At 41.3% G+C, this 18,196-nt stretch overlaps 1 protein-coding gene across 4 annotated transcripts in view; it reads right to left on the bottom strand.

Moving 5' to 3' along the window:
- The window catches only part of scamp4 (secretory carrier membrane protein 4), a 44,413-nt gene that overhangs the window by 10,228 nt on the left and 15,989 nt on the right, over nt 1–18,196 (bottom strand). For 3 of the 4 annotated variants that reach the window (XM_043721209.2, XM_043721208.2, XM_043721211.2), the window contains 4 exons: nt 9,794–9,833; nt 2,071–2,199; nt 225–381; nt 28–129 (listed from right to left, as the gene is read on the bottom strand). In XM_043721209.2, coding sequence (XP_043577144.2) covers nt 28–129; nt 225–381; nt 2,071–2,199; nt 9,794–9,800 — 395 coding nt within the window. In that variant the 5' untranslated portion in view covers nt 9,801–9,833. Of the gene's footprint in view, nt 1–27; nt 130–224; nt 382–2,070; nt 2,200–9,793; nt 9,834–14,468; nt 15,513–18,196 lie in introns of those variants that run through there. The other variant, XM_043721210.2, reaches the window with a different exon arrangement.

Here is an 18,196-nt window from a genome sequence, read left to right as displayed (position 1 = left end):
CACTGTGAAGAAAGCATAATTACTCACCAGGCTCCCCATCCTTTGAATCCGATTGCTTGTAAAGCTGCCAAAACAACCTGGGCAGCAAAAACGAAGAAAAACGCCATGAAGTTAAAAGAGCTGTCAGATCTGTTAAAAGGCAAAAGAAAAACAAACTGAAAATATAAACAGGAGGATCTAAGTTTTTTTGAAATCCTTTATATCTTCCAAACCAAAGTATTTACCTAAATGCTTTATAAATTGGACGAAGCCAGCAGACGTATGAACAGGGGCTGAAAAGAACTAGCCAAAGTATTGCCAGGCCAAAATTGATAGCATTACCTCCTGCTATCAGCCAAGCTAAGCAGCCTGTTAAATTCACTGCTAGGGTAATGCTGTAAACTGAACACAAAGAAAAGCTCAGTTAGAATAACATTGTGATCAGTAATCACTGCATGTTTTATAACATGCAAAACAAACATATGAAATGTAAAAATTAAAAAGGAAGTAATAAACAAACTTGCAAGCTTTGCCTGGAAATCAAATACCTCAACTTTATGCTATCCAGTTGCAGAATATTGCATTCCCATTTGGGCTCACTCATCATAATCTAATCTGGTTGATACTCAACTGCAAGCTACTACATTTTATGTGTCAGATTCATTGCATCGTATATCGTATTGTCAATCAGAATTCACTGATCACACTACATCATATTCGGACTGGGCAGGGAAAGTGCTTCCCTGGTTCCGGCAACAAAGTCTCACAGACAAATGCAACCTATATTGTTCTGTTCCATTCAACAACTAATCTGATGGATAACACATTTCACAAATTGATGACGACAAATGTGCCAAGATGATTAGAATTAACTGAAGCCTGAAAGCATTAAATAATCAATCATTATGTAAGATTCATCAGCATTTGATTTGCATTAACTGTATCACACAATGATGCCTTCTACCCAAAATGTCTATTACATGCTGCTAATAATGTACCATTCCCAGTCTTCACTCTTTTGCCTGAAGAAAATAATATTCTAAAATCTTCTCAAAATTCTTTGACAACTTAGCAAAAATACTTTGTTTTTCTGAGTGGGATTCTCTTCATAAGTTTGAAAAGGGGGGGAACATGCAGATATTTTAGCAGCCTACCATGGAAGTATTCAGGATAACCAAAGTGAACTACAGCAAAACTTTAATTCTATCTTCGAAACAGATATTTATTTAATAAAACTGAAAAGGACAGTTTTTGCATCAATAACTTACAGATCTCTGCAACATTTATACTACAGGGGCCATTTAGATAGCTCAGGTATCTACAATCCAGAAAAGATGGCACTTAAAAATATCTGAATATTCCTGTTACACAATTAAAAGTTCTCAACTTCCTGAAAAAAAATCCATGTATGGCTTCACTCTCTCTCTCTTGGGGTAACCACCTGTGACTCGACAACTCAGGTTGTTGCATTTCACAAATTCTGTTTCCCCTATTTTAGTCCCTCCATCACTGATAATCACACTTTCCGATGCCATGGCTCAAAACTCTGCAATTTCCTTCTGAAAGTTCTACACCTTGCTTAAAATCCACCTATGAATGAAGCCTTTGGTAAGCTGCTCATCATCTCTTTATTTAGCTCATTTTCAAGCATTTTTTCTGGTAAAGCATCTTTGTGAAGCACCTAAGGACTACATTAAAGGCACTCCAGAAATACAAGTCCCTATGTCAAGTTTCTATGTCTCTTCCTCCATAAGTAGCTATAGTCCAATATTAGAAAAGAGTCTGATGCAGACAAGTCAGGAATCCATGGATTGTCATACATGACTGGCTTGGACACTAATCATAAGACACATTAAATAGGAAGAGAATGCTGATAAAATAAATACTTTCCTTTACCATCCCCTCCGTTTTATTGCTGGTAAACAATTATCACAGTTTAGGACTGTAAGAATAATTAAAGCATCCTACCTTTGAAAATGACAGTAGATAGATGTAAACAAACCCATTGAGCAAAACATTATGCTCATTACATTGGTAACATATGCCATCCCAAAAGAAAGTATCATCCAGTTTGAAAACAACACAACTTACAGATCCATAAATGGTAAATTCGCTTGGCAAGATGACAGTAATCTGGTGGGATCTCTTCCTCAAAATTTTGATAGAAGCAAGGTTTCAAAGGAATAAACTTTGGAAGTGGGGGGAAATTGTTTGTTTTTTCTAAAAAAAAGATAGATTTGTTAACATGACAGTCACAAGCACATTTACTTTTCACTATTTATCATCTAGATTAGATCTTGATGTGTGTTGCAGAAAACAGGTACAAACATGAACAAAAGCATAACACACAACATTCTGGAAATCTGAAAATACGACAGAAAAACATGCAAATACTCAGCAATAATGCTCTGCTAAGCTGTGCATTTGTAGCTGCACAAAATGTGGAAGGTAAAGAGACCACTCAAACTGTTTTCTTCAATGTAAAATGTGATGTAGCGATTCCTAGTTTAGTAAAATCATGGTAATTTTCAAGTAAGTTCAGACAAATCTCTCCCTGGCAAAATATGTGTCTCCTGACTGTTATTCCACTCTTAAAGTGGTGGCAACGTGTCACATGAGTTAGATTCATTAAATGTAATACAGACAACTGTCAATGGCAGTGTGAAACAGTCTACTATTATAAGATGATCATTGTCAAAATTACCTTGTTTCACAGAAGTAAACAAATTTCAGGACTTTGAACCAATTCAGTTGACATTTATTTGTAAAAGATATAATGTATCCTCCCAAGTATGGATTGTAAGGCAAGGAATATATATGATTATAGGCCCTATCTGGAATTTGTAGTTGATTTTTGTTTTTCCAAATACCTAGCAAACTAGGAATTTCACGAACGCATATCAATACCAGATTTCACATGAAAATTCTGCATGGCAGACACAGCTTCAAACTAAACAGCATGACCTTACATAAGAGATGTTTGAGATAGAGTCATAGTCATACAGCACAGAAACAGATCCTTCGGTCCAGCCAGTCCATGTTGAGCATAATTCCAAACTAACCGAATCCCACCTGCCTGCTCCTAGCCCTTATCCCTCTCCAAACCTTTCCTCTTCATGTGTCCATCCAAATGTCTTGTAAACATTGTAATTATGCCATGTCCACCACTTTCAAAGAAGTTCATTCCACATTTGAATCACCCTCTGTGGAAAAGATTTGCCTCACGTCTTTTTTAAATTTCTGTCCTCTCACCTTAAAAATGTGCCCTCTACTCTTGAAATTCCCCATCTTAGGGAAAAGACAACTACCATCAACTCTATCTACACCTCTCATTATTTTATAAACTTCTATCAGGTCACCTCTCAACCTCCTATGCTTCAGTCAAAGAAGTCCCAGCCTATCCAACCTTTCTTTGTAACTCAAATCTTCCATACCCAGCAATATCCTGGTAAATCTCTTCTGAACCCTCTCCAGCTTCATAATATCTTACCGATAACTAGGCAACCTAAAACTGGACACAGTATGGCAGAAGAGGCCACAGCAATTTCTTGTACAACCTCAACGTAATGTCCCAATCCCATACTCAAAAGACTAAGCAATGATGGCAAGCGTGCCAAACACCTTTTGCATTTTGTTATGACATGGGGTAACCCCTCTGCTAATTTAAACCAGCCACACGGAAAAGATTCACCTCGTGTTTCTTGGCAACCCAGATGCTGCTAGCTATTTTGACCAAGTGTTACATTGTTACCGACTCTCTGTGCTTTGTCCTTGCTAGCTTTTTAAATCTCTTAAAGGTACAGTACCTCGACAATTTTATAACAATTTTATTATTTTAAAACAGAGATTGAAAGCTTAATGTTGTCAAATTTACAACCTCACCATTTCTCTTTGCTGTGACTGAACCTAGCTGTATAGTAAATTCTGGATCAGTGGTGCTGGAAGAGCACAGCAGTTCAGGCAGCATCCAATGAGCAGTTAGCTGTATAGTAGTTTACTCCATTACTGAAGTGGCTTTAATTATCTTTTGAAGACTGATGAAGTAGTATTAGAAATTTTCTGTGCAATTATTGTTTACGTGATGTATCAGAATTGAGTGAAAATCATAACACAAAAATAGTTCTTGTTCATAGAACATAGAACAGTACAGCATAGAACAGGCCCTTCAGCCCACGATGTTGTGCCGACCACTGATCCTCATGTATGCACCCTCAAATTTCTGTGACCATATGTATGTCGAGGAGTCTCTTAAATGTCCCCAATGACCCTGCCTCCACAACTGCTGCTGGCAATGCATTTCATGCTCTCACAACTCTCTGTGTAAAGAACCCGCCTCTGACATCCCCTCTATACTTTTCTCCAACCAGCTTAAAACTATGACCCCTCGTGTTAGTCATTTCTGCCCTGGGAAATAGTCTCTGGCTATCGACTCTATCTATGCCTCTCATTACCTTGTATACCTCAATTAGGTCCCCTCTTCTCATCCTGCATAAGAGTAAAACAAGAACTCCTGTGCCCATCATGTTTTAGTTCCAAAGTATCTGAATATATCCTTGCAATGGTTGTTCAGTGACAAGTGTGTTGACATTATAACATGTTATGCTGAAAGGGTTCAGATAATCTACATATTCACAAATCATTTAAATATACATTCTTAATGGTAGCTGATTGAGCCATCAATCCTTCACCACTAATCAAACTTTTTCTTAAAAACAGGCATTACCCTCAGCAGTCACTCAATACCCATTTTCAATCTAAAGCTTCTTCCACCATGTATCCTATATTTGTGCTTCCTAATTCTAGACCGTTCAGCCACCAAGAGCTCTACTGACTCAAGTTATTTACAGTGTCTTTCACCAAAAGAGAAAATGCTGGAAAATCTCAGCAGGATTGTGGGTAATCCAAGATGGAGGATGGGAAAAATTTCTGGCTGTAAGAGCTGTTCCTTTTTTTGAGGTAGTTTAGGTGTTGGAGGTGATTTCGTTGAATTCCAGGAGCAGCAATTACTGTTTTATATGTTGTTGCATTGTTTTGGAACTTTGGAAAAAAAAGTCAAAAGAACAGCAGTTTAAAAGTGAGAAGAGCAGACAAAGGAAGTACATGGTGAGGACAGTGCAGGAGAGAGAGAGAGGAGAGAGAGGAGAGAGAGAGGAGAGAGACACGAGAGGGGAGAGAGAGAGAGAGAGAGAGAGAGAGAGAGAGGGGAGAGAGAGAGAGAGGGGAGAGAGAGAGAGAGGGAGAGAGAGAGAGGGAAGAGAAGAGAAGAGAGAAGAGAAGAGAAGAGAGAAGAGAAGAGAGAAGAGAAGAGAAGAGAAGAGAGAAGAGAAGAGAAAAGAGAGAAGAGAAAAGAGAAGAGAAGAGAAGAGAAAATAGAGAGAAGAGCGCGCCTGCACAGTTACTGCCTTTGCTGTTTGAATTTGTGTATCGCTGGACATCGGAGTGCATCTGGGAAAAGTAACAAACAGTGAAATTCAAATCTAATCTTGGAGGAACTGTTGGGCGAAGTTCACAGCACAGAATCAGATAAGTTAATTGTTGTTTTAAGTCTGTCCAAGAGAAAGGCTGCGGTAGTGAGTATAGTGGATTCTTTCTTGATTATATGTTTTTGGAGATAAGTCTGTTGATTAAACTTAAAATACAAGCCATAGCTATTAATTTAACGTGGGGCAGTGTTTGTAGAGGAATAAGACGGTGTTATTTTCTGGGTCTGTAGATTGTGAAGGAGCAAAAAAAGGCCTTTGCAGTGATATGTACTTCTTGTCAGATGTGGGGGTTTAAAGAGAGTTTAAGGGTTACTGCGGATTATATCTGCCATAAATGCTGTTGGATGCGAATCTTATCAGATCAAGTGGATCGATTGGAGAGACAGATAGAAGCGATGAGGAATGTGCAACAGCAACAGTATGTGATGGATGGCAGTTATAGGAAGGAGGGAAAGTCTCAGATACAGTCACATAGATGGGTGAACTCCAGGAAGGGTGAGAGAGGTCGGCACCTAGGGCAGGAGTCTTTTGTGGATGTACTCATTTCAAACAGATATGCTGCTTTGGAAAATGTAGGGGGTGATGGATGCTCAGGGAAATGTAGCATGAACAGCCAAGTTTCTGGTATTGCGACTGGCTCTAATGCAACGAGGGGTACGTCGACTTCCAAGAGATCAATTGTATTAGGGGATTCTGTAGTCAGTGGTACAGACAGACGTTTCTGTGGCCAGCAGAGAAAAAGCAGAATGGTGTGCCGTTTCCCTGGTGCCAGGATCAAGGATGTCTCAGAGAGGGTGCAGAATGTTCTCACGGGGGAGAGGGGCCAGCAGGAGGTCATTGTCCACATTGGAACTAACGACATTGGAAGGGAAAAGGTTGAGATTCTGAAGGGAGATTACAGAGAGTTAGGCAGAAATTTAAAAAGGAGGTCCTCAAGGGTAGTAATATCTGGATTACTCTCAGTGCTACGAGCTAGTGAGGGCAGGAATAAGAGGATAGAGCAGATGAATGCATGGCTGAGCAGCTAGTGTATGGGAGAAGGATTCACATTTTTGGATCGTTGGAATCTCTTTGGGGTAGAAGTGACCTGTACAAGAAGGACAGATTGCACATAAGTTGGAAGGGGACTAATATACTGGCAGGGAAATTTGCTAGAACTGCTTGGGAGGACTTAAACTAGTAAGGTGTGGAGGTGGGACCCAGGGAGATAGTGAGGAAAGAGATTGATCTGAGACGGGTACAGCTGAGAACAGAAGTGAGTCAAACAGTCAGGGCAGGCAGGGACAAGGTAGGACTAATAAATTAAACTGCATTTATTTCAATACAAGGGGCCTAGCAGGGAAGGCAGATGAACTCAGGGCATGGTTAGGAACATGGGACTGGGATATTATAGCAATTACAGAAACATGGCTCAGGTATGAGCTGGACTGGCAGCTTAATGTTCCAGGATACAAATGCTACAGGAAGGATAGAAAGGGAGGCAAGAGAGGAGGGGGGGGGGGGGGGGGGAGTGGCATTTCTGATAAGGGATAGCATTACAGCTGTGCTGATGAAGGATATTCCCGGAAATACATTCAGGGAAGTTATTTGGGTGGAACTGAGAAATAAGAAAGGGATAATCACTTGATTGGGATTGTATTATAGACCCCCCAATAGTCAAAGGAAAATTGAGAAACAAACTTGTAAGGAGATCTCAGCTATCTGTAAGAATAATAGGTTGTTATGGTAGGGGATTTTAACTTTCCAAACATCGACTGGGACTGCCATGGTGTTAAGGGTTTAGATGGAGAGGAATTTGTTAAGTGTGTACAAGACAATTTTCTGATTCAGTATGTGGATGTACCTACTAGAGAAGGTTCAAAACTTGACCGACTCTAGGGAAGTAAGGCAGGGCAGGTGACTGAGCTGTCAGTGGGGGAGCACTTTGGGGCCAGTGACCATAATTCTATTAGTTTTAAAATATTTATGGAAAAGGATAGACCAGATCTAAAAGTTGAAGTTCTAAATTGGAGAACGGCCAATTTTGACGGTATTAGGCAAGAACTTTCGAAAACTGATTGGAGGCAGATGTTCGCAGGTAAAGGGATGGCTAGAAAATGGGAAGCCTTCAGAAATGAGATAACCAGAATCCAGAGAAAGTATATTCCTGTCAGGGTGAAAGAGAAGGCTGGTAGGTATAGGGAATGCTGGATGACTAAAGAAATTGAGGGTTTGGTTAAGAAAAAGAAGGAAGCATATCTCACCTATAGACAGGTTAGACCGAGTGAATCCTTAGAAGAGTATAAAGAAAGTAGGAGTATACTTAAGAGGGAAATCAGGAGGGCAAAACGGGGACATGAGATAGCTTTGGCAAATAGAATTAAGGAGAATCAAAAGGGTTTTTACAAATATATTAAGGACAAAAGGGTAACTAGGGAGAGAATAGGGCCCCTCAAAGATCAGCAAGACAGCCTTTGTGTGGAGCCACAGAAAATGGGGGAGATACTAAATGAATATTTTGCATCAGTATTTACTGTGGAAAAGGATATGGAAGATATAGACTGTAGGGAAATACATGGTGACATCTTGCAAAATGTCCAGATTACAGAGGAGGAAGTACTGGATGTCTTGAAATGGTTAAAAGTGGATAAATCCCCAGAACCTGATCAGGTGTACCCGAGAACTCTGTGGGAAGCTAGAGAAGTGATTGCTGGACCTCTTGCTGAGATATTTAGATCATCGATAGTCACAGGTGAGGTGCCGGAAGACTGGAGGTTGGCAAACATGGTGCCACTGTTTAAGAAGGGCAGTAAAGACAAGCCATGGAACTATAGACCGGTGAGCCTGACCTCGGTGGTGGGCAGTTGTTGGAGGGAATCCTAAGGGACAGGATGTACATGTATTTGGAAAGGCAAGGACTGATTCGGGATAGTCAACATGGCTTTATGCATGGAAAATCATGTCTCACAAACTTGGTTGAGTTTTTTGAAGTAACAAAGAAGATTGGTGAGGGCAGAGCAGTAGATGTGATCTATATGGACCTCAGTAAGGTGTTTGACAAGGTTCCCCATGGGAGACTGATTTGCAAGGTTAGATCTCATGGAATACAGGGAGAACTAGCCATTTGGATACAGAACTGGCTCAAAGGTAGAAGACAGAGGGTGGTAGTGGAGGGATGTTTTGCAGACTGGAGGCCTGTGACCAGTGGAGTGCCACAAGGATCGGTGCTGGGCCCTCTACTTTTTGTCATTTACATAAATGATTTGGATGCGAGCATAAGAGGCACAGTTAGTAAGTTTGCAGATGACATCAAAATTGGAGGTGTAGTGGACAGCGAAGAGGTTTACCTCAGATTACAACAGGATCTGGACCAGATGGGCCAACGGGCTGAGAAGTGGCAGGTGGAGTTTAATTCAGATAAATGCAAGGTGCTGCATTTTGAGAAAGCAAATCTTAGCAGGACTTATACACTTAATGGTAAGGCCCAGGGAGTGTTGCTGAACAAAGAGACCTTGAAGTGCAGGTTCACAACTCCTTGAAAGTGGAGTCGCAGGTAGATAGGATAGTGAAGGAGGCGTTTGGTATGCTTTCCTTTATTGGTCAGAGTATTGAGTACAGGAGTTGGGAGGTCATGTTGCGACCTACAGGACATTGGTTAGGCCACTGTTGGAATATTGCATGCAATTCTGGTCTCCTTCCTATCAGAAAGGAGTTGCGAAACTTGAAAAGGTTCAGAAAAGATTTACAAGGATGTTGCCAGGGTTGGAGGATCTGAGCTACAGGGAGAGGCTGAACAGGCTGGGGCTGTTTCCCTGGAGCGTCGGAGACTGAGGGGTGACCTTATAGAGGTTTACAAAATTATAAGGGGCATGGATAGGATAAATAGACAAGTCTTTTCCCTGGGGTTGGGGAGTCCAGAACTAGAGGGCACAGGCTTAGGGTGAGAGGGGAAAGATCTAAAAGAGACCTCGAGGCAACTTTTTCACGCAGAGGGTGGTACGTGTATGGAATGAGCTGCCAGAGGATGTGGTGGAGGCTGGTCCAATTGCAGCATTTGGATGGGTATATGAATAGGAAGAGTTTGGAGGGATATGGGCCAGGTGCTGGCAGATGGGACTAGATTGGCTTGGGATATCTGGTCGGCATGGACGGGTTGGACCGAAGGGTTTGTTTCCATGCTGTACATCTCTATGACTATGACTCTAGGTCTGGCAGCATCTGTAAGGAGAGAAAAGAGCTGATGTTTCGAGTTTAATTGACCCTTTGTCAAAGCTGACTTTGACCTTCACATTTGTTGCAAAAGACAACACAAATATTTTGATATTGTATTTTCAGAAGTCGACAGAACTTACCAGTCATGTCTTCAGTTGGATGTCTTGACGACTTTCAGTTCTAAAGATCAAAAATATTTGAAAAGAATAAAACAAATTCGGAGTTTTATTTACAAATTTGGAACATACGCATTCACAAATCATTTAAGTGTACAGATACATTTATATTGTTAGCTCAGTGACAGTGCATTGACATTTAACATATCACACTACAGGGGTCAGACACGGACAAGTTTCTGATTTTAATTAGGCTATCTTGGAGACAGAAAACATTAAAAACTTGAACCTTCATCATTATTCTGTCACTTCTAACACTGCAGATGAAGTTGAGGATGGAGACAATTGAGAAGCCTGATAAGTTTATTTCAAATTTTTACTGAAAAGTAGAACATTTATAGTTGGATCTGACCGGATATTTCCCTCAGGGGAGAATCTAAAACTAAAATATAAAAATAAATGGCTTCCTTTTTAAGACAGAGGCGAGAAGGAAGTTCTCGGAGTTATTAATCTCGGAATTCTCTTCTACAGATAGTAACGGGGTTGGATCATTGAATATATTCAAGACTGAGTGACTTCGTCTTTTTGATTAACAAGGTCGTCAGGTTTTAGGCGATGGCAGGTAGGAAAGTTAAAGTCACAGTCAGATTGACCATGATCTTAATGAATGTTGCAGTAGCCTCAAGAGGCAAAATGACCTATGTCTTATTTCTTATATCTTAGTTACAAAAAAGCCAAGTACTATTCGAGTAGTAATGAATCAGGTTGTTCTTTTACCTGTACAGTTCCTGAAGACTCATGCAAGCCATTGTCAACTAGTAAACATTGGGTCTTGTTAGAGTGTCATGTGTCACAAATAACAGAGCTTTCATTTAGTGCAGCTCTGGAGCCACCTCCATCACTGTGGGAGAAAAGGGTAGGATTCCCATACAGACTGCTAATTTCTGCAAAAAAAAGTTTACTTCCAAACAAAGATTCCTGTAGATATACCTAAACCTGCCACTGGAGGAGATATTTCTAACCTAATTTCAAAAATAGACATTGGTGAGTTGAAGGAGGCTACCTTTTTCTATTTTCACTGAATACAGGATGACATTCAGTGATGATGATGACTATGAGTTTTGTGGCATGGTTAGCAACAGGATTATGACTATAGATGATCATCCAGTGAGGATTTCCTATGCCATTGTCTCATCCATCACTGGCAGGAAGTCCAGGACAGGCTGCAATTGGAGTGAGGTGTCATCCTCATTAAGTTCATATATATCCCCTATAGTCATCATAAGAAAGATGGACAGAAAGCTAAGAATTTATGTCAGTTACTGAGCACTTAATGCAAAGACTCCAAGAATGCTTCCCCTCGAGCTAGCATTGTGGAAGTTTGCAAGTTCTCAAAAGGAGCACATTATTGCTGGAGTCTCTCTTTAGCCCATGATTATAATTAGTTTACTATTACTGTCCAAGACATTGAAAATTTGGTATTCTGAATAGGCAACAGGGAACTTTATGAGTACATGAGAATTCCATTTGGGCTCTGTATTGTCCCTTCTGCCTGTACAGGTGTGATGGATAAAGCTTTTGGCAACCTTAATTTCCAGTCCCTCCTGATGCATCTAGATGAGATACTCACCATCAACTGGACATTTGAAGAGACCTTTGCAAGACTAGCTATTGTCTAAGCCTGCTTGTCCCAGTTTAACTTGAAATCAAACCACAGAAATACCAACTTTCCTGAAAAATGTATTCGTAATTGGGGCGCTTTGTGTTTGAAAAAAAAAATCTCATGGTATGTGGCCTTTGCTGGCTGGCCAGCATTTACTGTCCATCCCTAGTTGCTCTTGAGAAGATGGTGGTGAGCTGTCTTCTTGAACCATTGCTGTCCTTGTACTATAGGTAGACCCTCAATGCTGATCGGAAGGTAATTCAAGGATTTTGAACCAGTGACACAGAAAGAACAGAGATCTATTTCCAACTCAAAATGCTAAGTTGCTTGGAGGCGAACTTGCAGATGGTGGTGTTCTCTTATATCTGCTGCCCTTGTCCTTCTAAATGGAAGTAATCATGCATTTGCAATGTGATGTCTAATAAGCTTGGGTGGATTTCTGCAATGCATCTCATCTCATAGATTGTACACACGGCTGCTACTGAGCGATGAAGGAGAGGATGCTTGCAGATGCAGTGGAAATCAAGCAGGCTGTTTTGCCCTGGATGGTGTCAAACTTCTTGAGTGTTGTTAGGAGGTGCACTCATCCAGACAAGTAGGGAGTGTTCCATAATATTCCTGACTTCTGACTTGTAGATAGTGGAAAGGCTTTGGGGAGTCAGGAGGTGAGTTACTCATTACAATTTTCCTACTTCTGACCTGCTCTTGTAGTCACTGTATTTATTGGAGAGTCCAGATAAATTTTTGCTCAATGGTAACCCCAAGGATGTTGATAGCAAAGGAATACAGCAATGGTAATGCTATTGAATCTCAAAAAGGTGATGATTAGATTGTCTCTTGTTGGAGATGGTCATTGCCAGCCATACGGCTGGCACAAATAGTACTTGCCACTTGTCATACTTGCATATTGTCCTGGTTTGTTGCATTTGCTCAAAGATTGCTTTCATTATCAGAAGAGTCGTGAATATTGCTGAACATTGTACAATCATCGGCGAACATCCCCACGTCTGACCCATTGATAGCAGGAAAGACTGAAGAAACAGCTGGAGATGTTTTGGCCTAGGACTATACCCTGAGAAATTCCTGTCGATGTCCTGGAGATGACATGACTGACCGTCAACAAACACAACCATTTTCCTATGAGTCAGGTATGACTCCAAATTTGTTACCAAGGGATGCTGTGGACACGCTGGTGTTGGATTGGGGTGGATAAAGTCAGAAGTCACATGACACCAGGTTATAGTCCAACAGGTTTATATGAAATCACCAGCTTTCAGAGCACTGCTCCTTCATCAGGTTGGACTAGAACCTGGTGTTGCGTGACTTCTGACCCGTTATCAAGGAAGTCATTATTTCTGATGATAACAAATTCAAGTGCTAAAGCAGTTGGCCTGGCCTATGATGGAGAGGAAACAAAATGGGTTCCTTGATCTAGCTAGTTAACTATTGGAGGTTTGTGCAAGACTATGCACAGTTGGCTGCCCGACTTCATGATTTACTGAAGAAATCTGAGACTGTCACATGAGTGGTTAGGAAAGAATGCATGAGGTGACTTACTTCACAGAGTACAACATGGAGTTGGACCCCAGTGTGTGAGGACTGCTTCTGCTCCCTCATGCAGAAGCTTTCTGCTTGTCTCGTCATCAGTTCTTGGCTATCCAGATTTCAAACTCCCTCTCATACTGAAAACAGACACCAGTGCCAAGGAGCATGCTGTCACAGGTTCAATGGCAAAAAAAAAGACTATTTCTTGACGAGAGTGTAGCGCTGGAAAAGCACAGCAGGTCAGACAGCATCCAAGGAGCAGGAGAATCGACGTTTTAGGCATAAGCACTTCATCAGAAAGGGCTTATCCCAAAATGTTGATTCTCCTGCTCCTTGGATGCTGCCTGACCTGCTGCATTTTTCCAGCACTACACTCTCCACTCTGAGCTCCAGCATCTGCAGTCTTCACTTTCTCCCAGACTATTTCTTGTGCCAGTCAGTCGCAAGCTAAATGACAGGAATATGAAAATTATTCTTGTATAGAACTCTAACTGCTAACTTTGAGGTCAGTAATTTTCCAGAAGGGCACAAGCATTCTAATTAGTGCAGACTTTCAAGTGTTTACTGACAACAAGCCACTCAGCTATTTTCAAATGTCCAGAAAACTGGGATGAAGACAGCCTTAAATGGACCATTGAATGTGTGCAGTTCAGATTCCAGATCTGCTAAGGTCAGGCAAAAGTAATGCAAGTGCAGCTATCCTTTAGCAGGGAATCTCCAATATATTTGAGAGAGATCAGAGCCATTTCCAAACTATTAGAACTTGACATAGTTTCACTTTTGGCATTCAACGCAAGAGGATTTCAGACAGCTTCAATAGATTAATATGGACAACAGTAGACTGAACCATGACTGGAATGCCCAACATCCACTAACCCAGCGCTATATGATGAGTCAAAACCATCATTGAAATTGCTGAAGTGCTGGAAGAGGATCGTTTGGCCGATTCATGACAAGAAGCGGTGAAACAACTCATTCTTCCAGAGAGCCTCAAGTTTTGATATCAGTTTGTGATCAAGAAGGACACCAAGCCATGAGTGCCTTGACCACAGAGTGGTGTAACTGGTCTGAGATGGCTGCTGATATTAACAACTACTGTTGAAATAGTGAAAATTGTACTTGGCCAAAGTGGGTAGCAAATTCATCCAAGTATGAGATCCTTGTTGCCAAGAGATTTCTCGAAGTACTTGCAATGGAGTTTACACTCCTTGACCCCAGGAGATATCGGGCCAAGCTCGTATTCATGGATGTCTTCACCAAGTTCAAGCAGGCTAGTCCTAATCATGCCTAGAAGGCCTTAGAGTATGATAGATTTGTCCATTTCAGTGTCTTATATCTGATTCTCAGTGATCAGGAATGCAAATTCAAGAGCAAGATCCTAAAAAGCTTTGCAAGTTCTATGGCATTGCTTAGAGCTACATCACCTCTTACCATTTTTAGTAATGGACAGGGCAAACAATTCAAACATATGCTGCACAACTGTCTGTATACCTTGCTTCCGGAGACTGAATCATGGGTTACATCCATTGGTTGTATCCAGTTGGGGAAGCCTGCTCCAGTGCTAGAAAATGGCAAAGGGAGGATCTGCCAAGAAACAGAAACTGAAACAAGTACTAGTGGACATGACTCCTGGTGCCCATCTGACTACAATGGGTGGTCTGGCACAGAATTTGACGGATCACAGGTGATAAGAGGCGGAGGAGGTCTTTGAGCAAATGCTGGATGTCATACCAACCCTTACAATTTGCAAGAAAGAACATTGCCATTAACATGACACAATGTTATGGCATGATGGCGCAATTAAACATGTTACATCACACACCTCTGTATCACATAGTCACTGTCCGTTGGATTGTTGCCAGGATAACAAGTTTCAAGCAGGGATTTGTAGAACAAAATCTTCAGCAGTAGGTCAACACTGATCAAGAACAGAGCAGTTATCTGGAACTTTCACCAATTCGCGACAGTGAGAGTAGTCAGTTCAAACACAGAAGAGCAAGAATAGGCCAGTTAACAACTTGAGCCTTTTCCACCATTTAATATATCATGGCTGGTCATCGTGCTCAATGACCTAATCCCACTCTCCCCACTTTACCCTTAGATCCCTTTGCCAAAAGAGCTATATCTACCCCTGTCTTGAATACACAATGTTTTGGCTTCGACCTCACTTTGTGGTAGTGAATTCCACAGACTCACATTCTGTGTGTACAAAGTCCTTCTCACCTCAATTCTTAATGGTGTACCACTCATCCTTAAATTATGACTGCTGGTGAGGAAGTCCAGAACCATCAGAAACAATCGATGTGCATCTAACCAGTCCAGTCCCGTTACAATTTTATAAGGTTCTATAAGACTGGTTAGCAAGATTGGATCTCATGGAATACATAGAGAACTAGCCATTTGGATACAGAACTGGCTCGAAGGTAGAAGACAGAGGGTGGTGGTGGAGGGTTGCTTTTCAGACTGGAGGCCTGTGCCACAAAGATTGGTGCTGAGTCCATTACTTTTCGTCATTCATATAAATGATTTGGATGTGACCATAGGAGGTATAGTTAGTAAGTTTGCAGTTGACACCAAAATCGGAGGTGTAGTTGACAGTGAAGAAGGTTACCTCAGAGTACAATGCGATCTTGATCTAATGGGGCAATGGGCTGAGGAATGGCAGATGGAGTTTAATTTAGCTAAATAGGAGATGCTGCATTTTGGAAAAGCAAATTAGTGCAGAACTTACACACTTAATAATAAGGTCTAGGGATTTCCCTGAACAAAGAGACCTTGGAGTGCAGGTTCATAGTTCTTTGAAAGTAGAGTTGCAGGTAGATAGGATAGTGAAGGTGGCGTTTGGTATGCTTTCCTTTATTGGTCAGAGTATTGAGTACAGGAGTTGGGAGGTCATGTTGTGGCTGTACGGGATGTGGGTTAGGCCACTTTTAGAATAGTGTGTGCAATTCTGGTCTCCTTCCTATCAGGAGGATGTTGTGAAACTTGAAAGGGATCACAGAAGAATTATAAGGATGTTGTGAGGGTTGGAGGATTTAAGTTATAGTGAATGGCTGAATAGGCTGGGGCTGTTTTCCCTGGAGCGTCGGAGGCTGAGGAGGTGGCTTTATACAGGTTTATAAGATCAAGAGGGGCATTGATAGGATAAATAGACAAAATCTCCTCCCTGCGGTGAACTAGATGGCATAGGTTTAGGGTGAGAGGGGAAAGATATAACAGGGACCTAAGGGGCAACTTTTTCATGCAGAGGGTGCATGTATGGAATGAGCTGCCAGAGGAAGTGGTGGAGACCAGTACAATTGCAGCATTTAAAAGGCATCTGGATAGACATATGAATAGGAAGGGATTAGGGGAAATGGGCCAAGTGCTAGCAAATGGGATTAGATTAGGTTAGGATATATGGTCAGCACGGACAAGTTGGACCGAAGGGTATGTTTCTGTGCTGTGCATCTCTATGACTCTATGAGATCCCCTCATTATTCTAAACTCCTGTGAATACAATCCTAACCAACTCAAACTCTTCTCTTCGGTCAGTCCGGTCACCCTAGGGATCGATTTGGTAAACTTTTCACAGAATCACAGAATCCCTACAGTGTGGAAGCAGGCTATTCACCCCATCGAGTCCACACTAACCCTTCAAAGAGCATACCACCCATCCACCCCTTACACTCTTCCTGTAACCCTGCATTTTGCTTGGCTAATCCACCTGGCCTGTACATCTCTGGACAATTTACCTAACCTGCACAGCTTTGGACTGTGGGAAGAAACTGGAGCACCTGGAGGAAACTCTCTCAGACATGGGAACAATATGCAAACTCCACACAGTCACCCGATGCTGGAATCGAATCTGGTTCCCTGGCATCGTGAGGCAGCAATACTAACCACTGAGCCACCGTGCCACTCCATAGCTGAACTTTCTCTATAGTAAGACCATCCAATCTCAGATTAGGAAATCAAGACTACATACAATATTCCAGGTCTGGTCTCAACAATGTTCTGTATAATTGCAGCAAGACATCCTTATTCATATACTCAAATCTCTCGCCGAGAAGAGCAACATACAGTTTTGTCCTCTTTACCATATGATGCACCCTGCATGCTTCCTTCCAGCGAACAGGTGCACATTCCCTTCTCCCAGTTTACAGCCATTCAAACAATCATTTGCCTTCCTATTTTTGCAAACAAAAAGTGGATAAACTCACACATGAATTCACATGACAGTTGAACAGACTTTTGCTGGACAAAGATAGTATACCTTTTGGCAGAGACAGCTAATCGAAAGGGAGAGTAGTTAGACAAAAGGAATTCCTCAGCACAATGTAATCAATTTAGTAATTCTGTAGGTACTTTTTTATCCTTAATTTCCCTTCTTGTTTGTGATGGCCTGGTGTTAGTGTAATAAAAAGTCCTTGCCTCTCAATCTTTGGACTAGCCCCGTGTTCAAATCTCATGTTAAACAAATGGTTGTCCTTCAATTTCCAAACATTTTACAGAAACCTCTACAAAAATAAATTGCATTAGTGAGTTTGCTTCGTATTAATTGAGAATTTAGACTTTATGAGGCATAATTTCAAAGTCTTTATAATAAGGCTAATGGCATAAAATTGGATTTTCACTTAAATTCAAGTGATTTCTGAAGAATTTCACTTACGTGGAATTGAACAGCACACACTGCAGAAAAGGGTGATCAATGGAAGCAACCTCTAGATTTCCACATTCATATCCAACCTGGCCAATTACCGTCCCATCAGTCTACTCTTGATCATCAGTAAAGTGATGGAAGGTATCAATACTGTTATCAGACAGCACCGGCTCACTAACATCAGTTTGGGTTCTGCCACTCAGCTCCTAAGCTCTCATTATTAAATTGGTCCAAACATGGGACGAAAGAGGTGAATTCCAGAGGTGACATGCTCTTGACATCAAGGACAAATTTGACATCAAAGAGCCCTTGCAAAATTGGAGTCAATCAGAATCGGGAAAATCCACCACTATTTGGAGTTAACCATCTTCTTTTGTGCCAGAAGTATGGTTGTGGGAGGTCTATCATCTCAGCTCCTGGACATCTCTGCAAGAGTTCCTCAGGGTTGTGTTCTAAGCCCAAGCATTTTTAGCTGCTTTATCAATGACCTCCTTCCTTCATAAGCCCCAAAGTGGGATGTTCATCAATTATTTCACAATGTTCAGCTTCATTTACAACTCTTCAGATCCAAGTCCGT

This window comes from Chiloscyllium plagiosum, unplaced genomic scaffold, assembly GCF_037043375.1.
Source record: "Chiloscyllium plagiosum isolate Xiang-an unplaced genomic scaffold, Cpla_swu_hap1 HiC_scaffold_28, whole genome shotgun sequence".
In the NCBI taxonomy this organism is placed as follows: Eukaryota; Metazoa; Chordata; class Chondrichthyes; order Orectolobiformes; family Hemiscylliidae; genus Chiloscyllium; species Chiloscyllium plagiosum.
The sequence above is the reverse complement of the archived record's forward strand: the minus strand, read 5'-3'. Positions and strand labels throughout refer to the sequence as shown.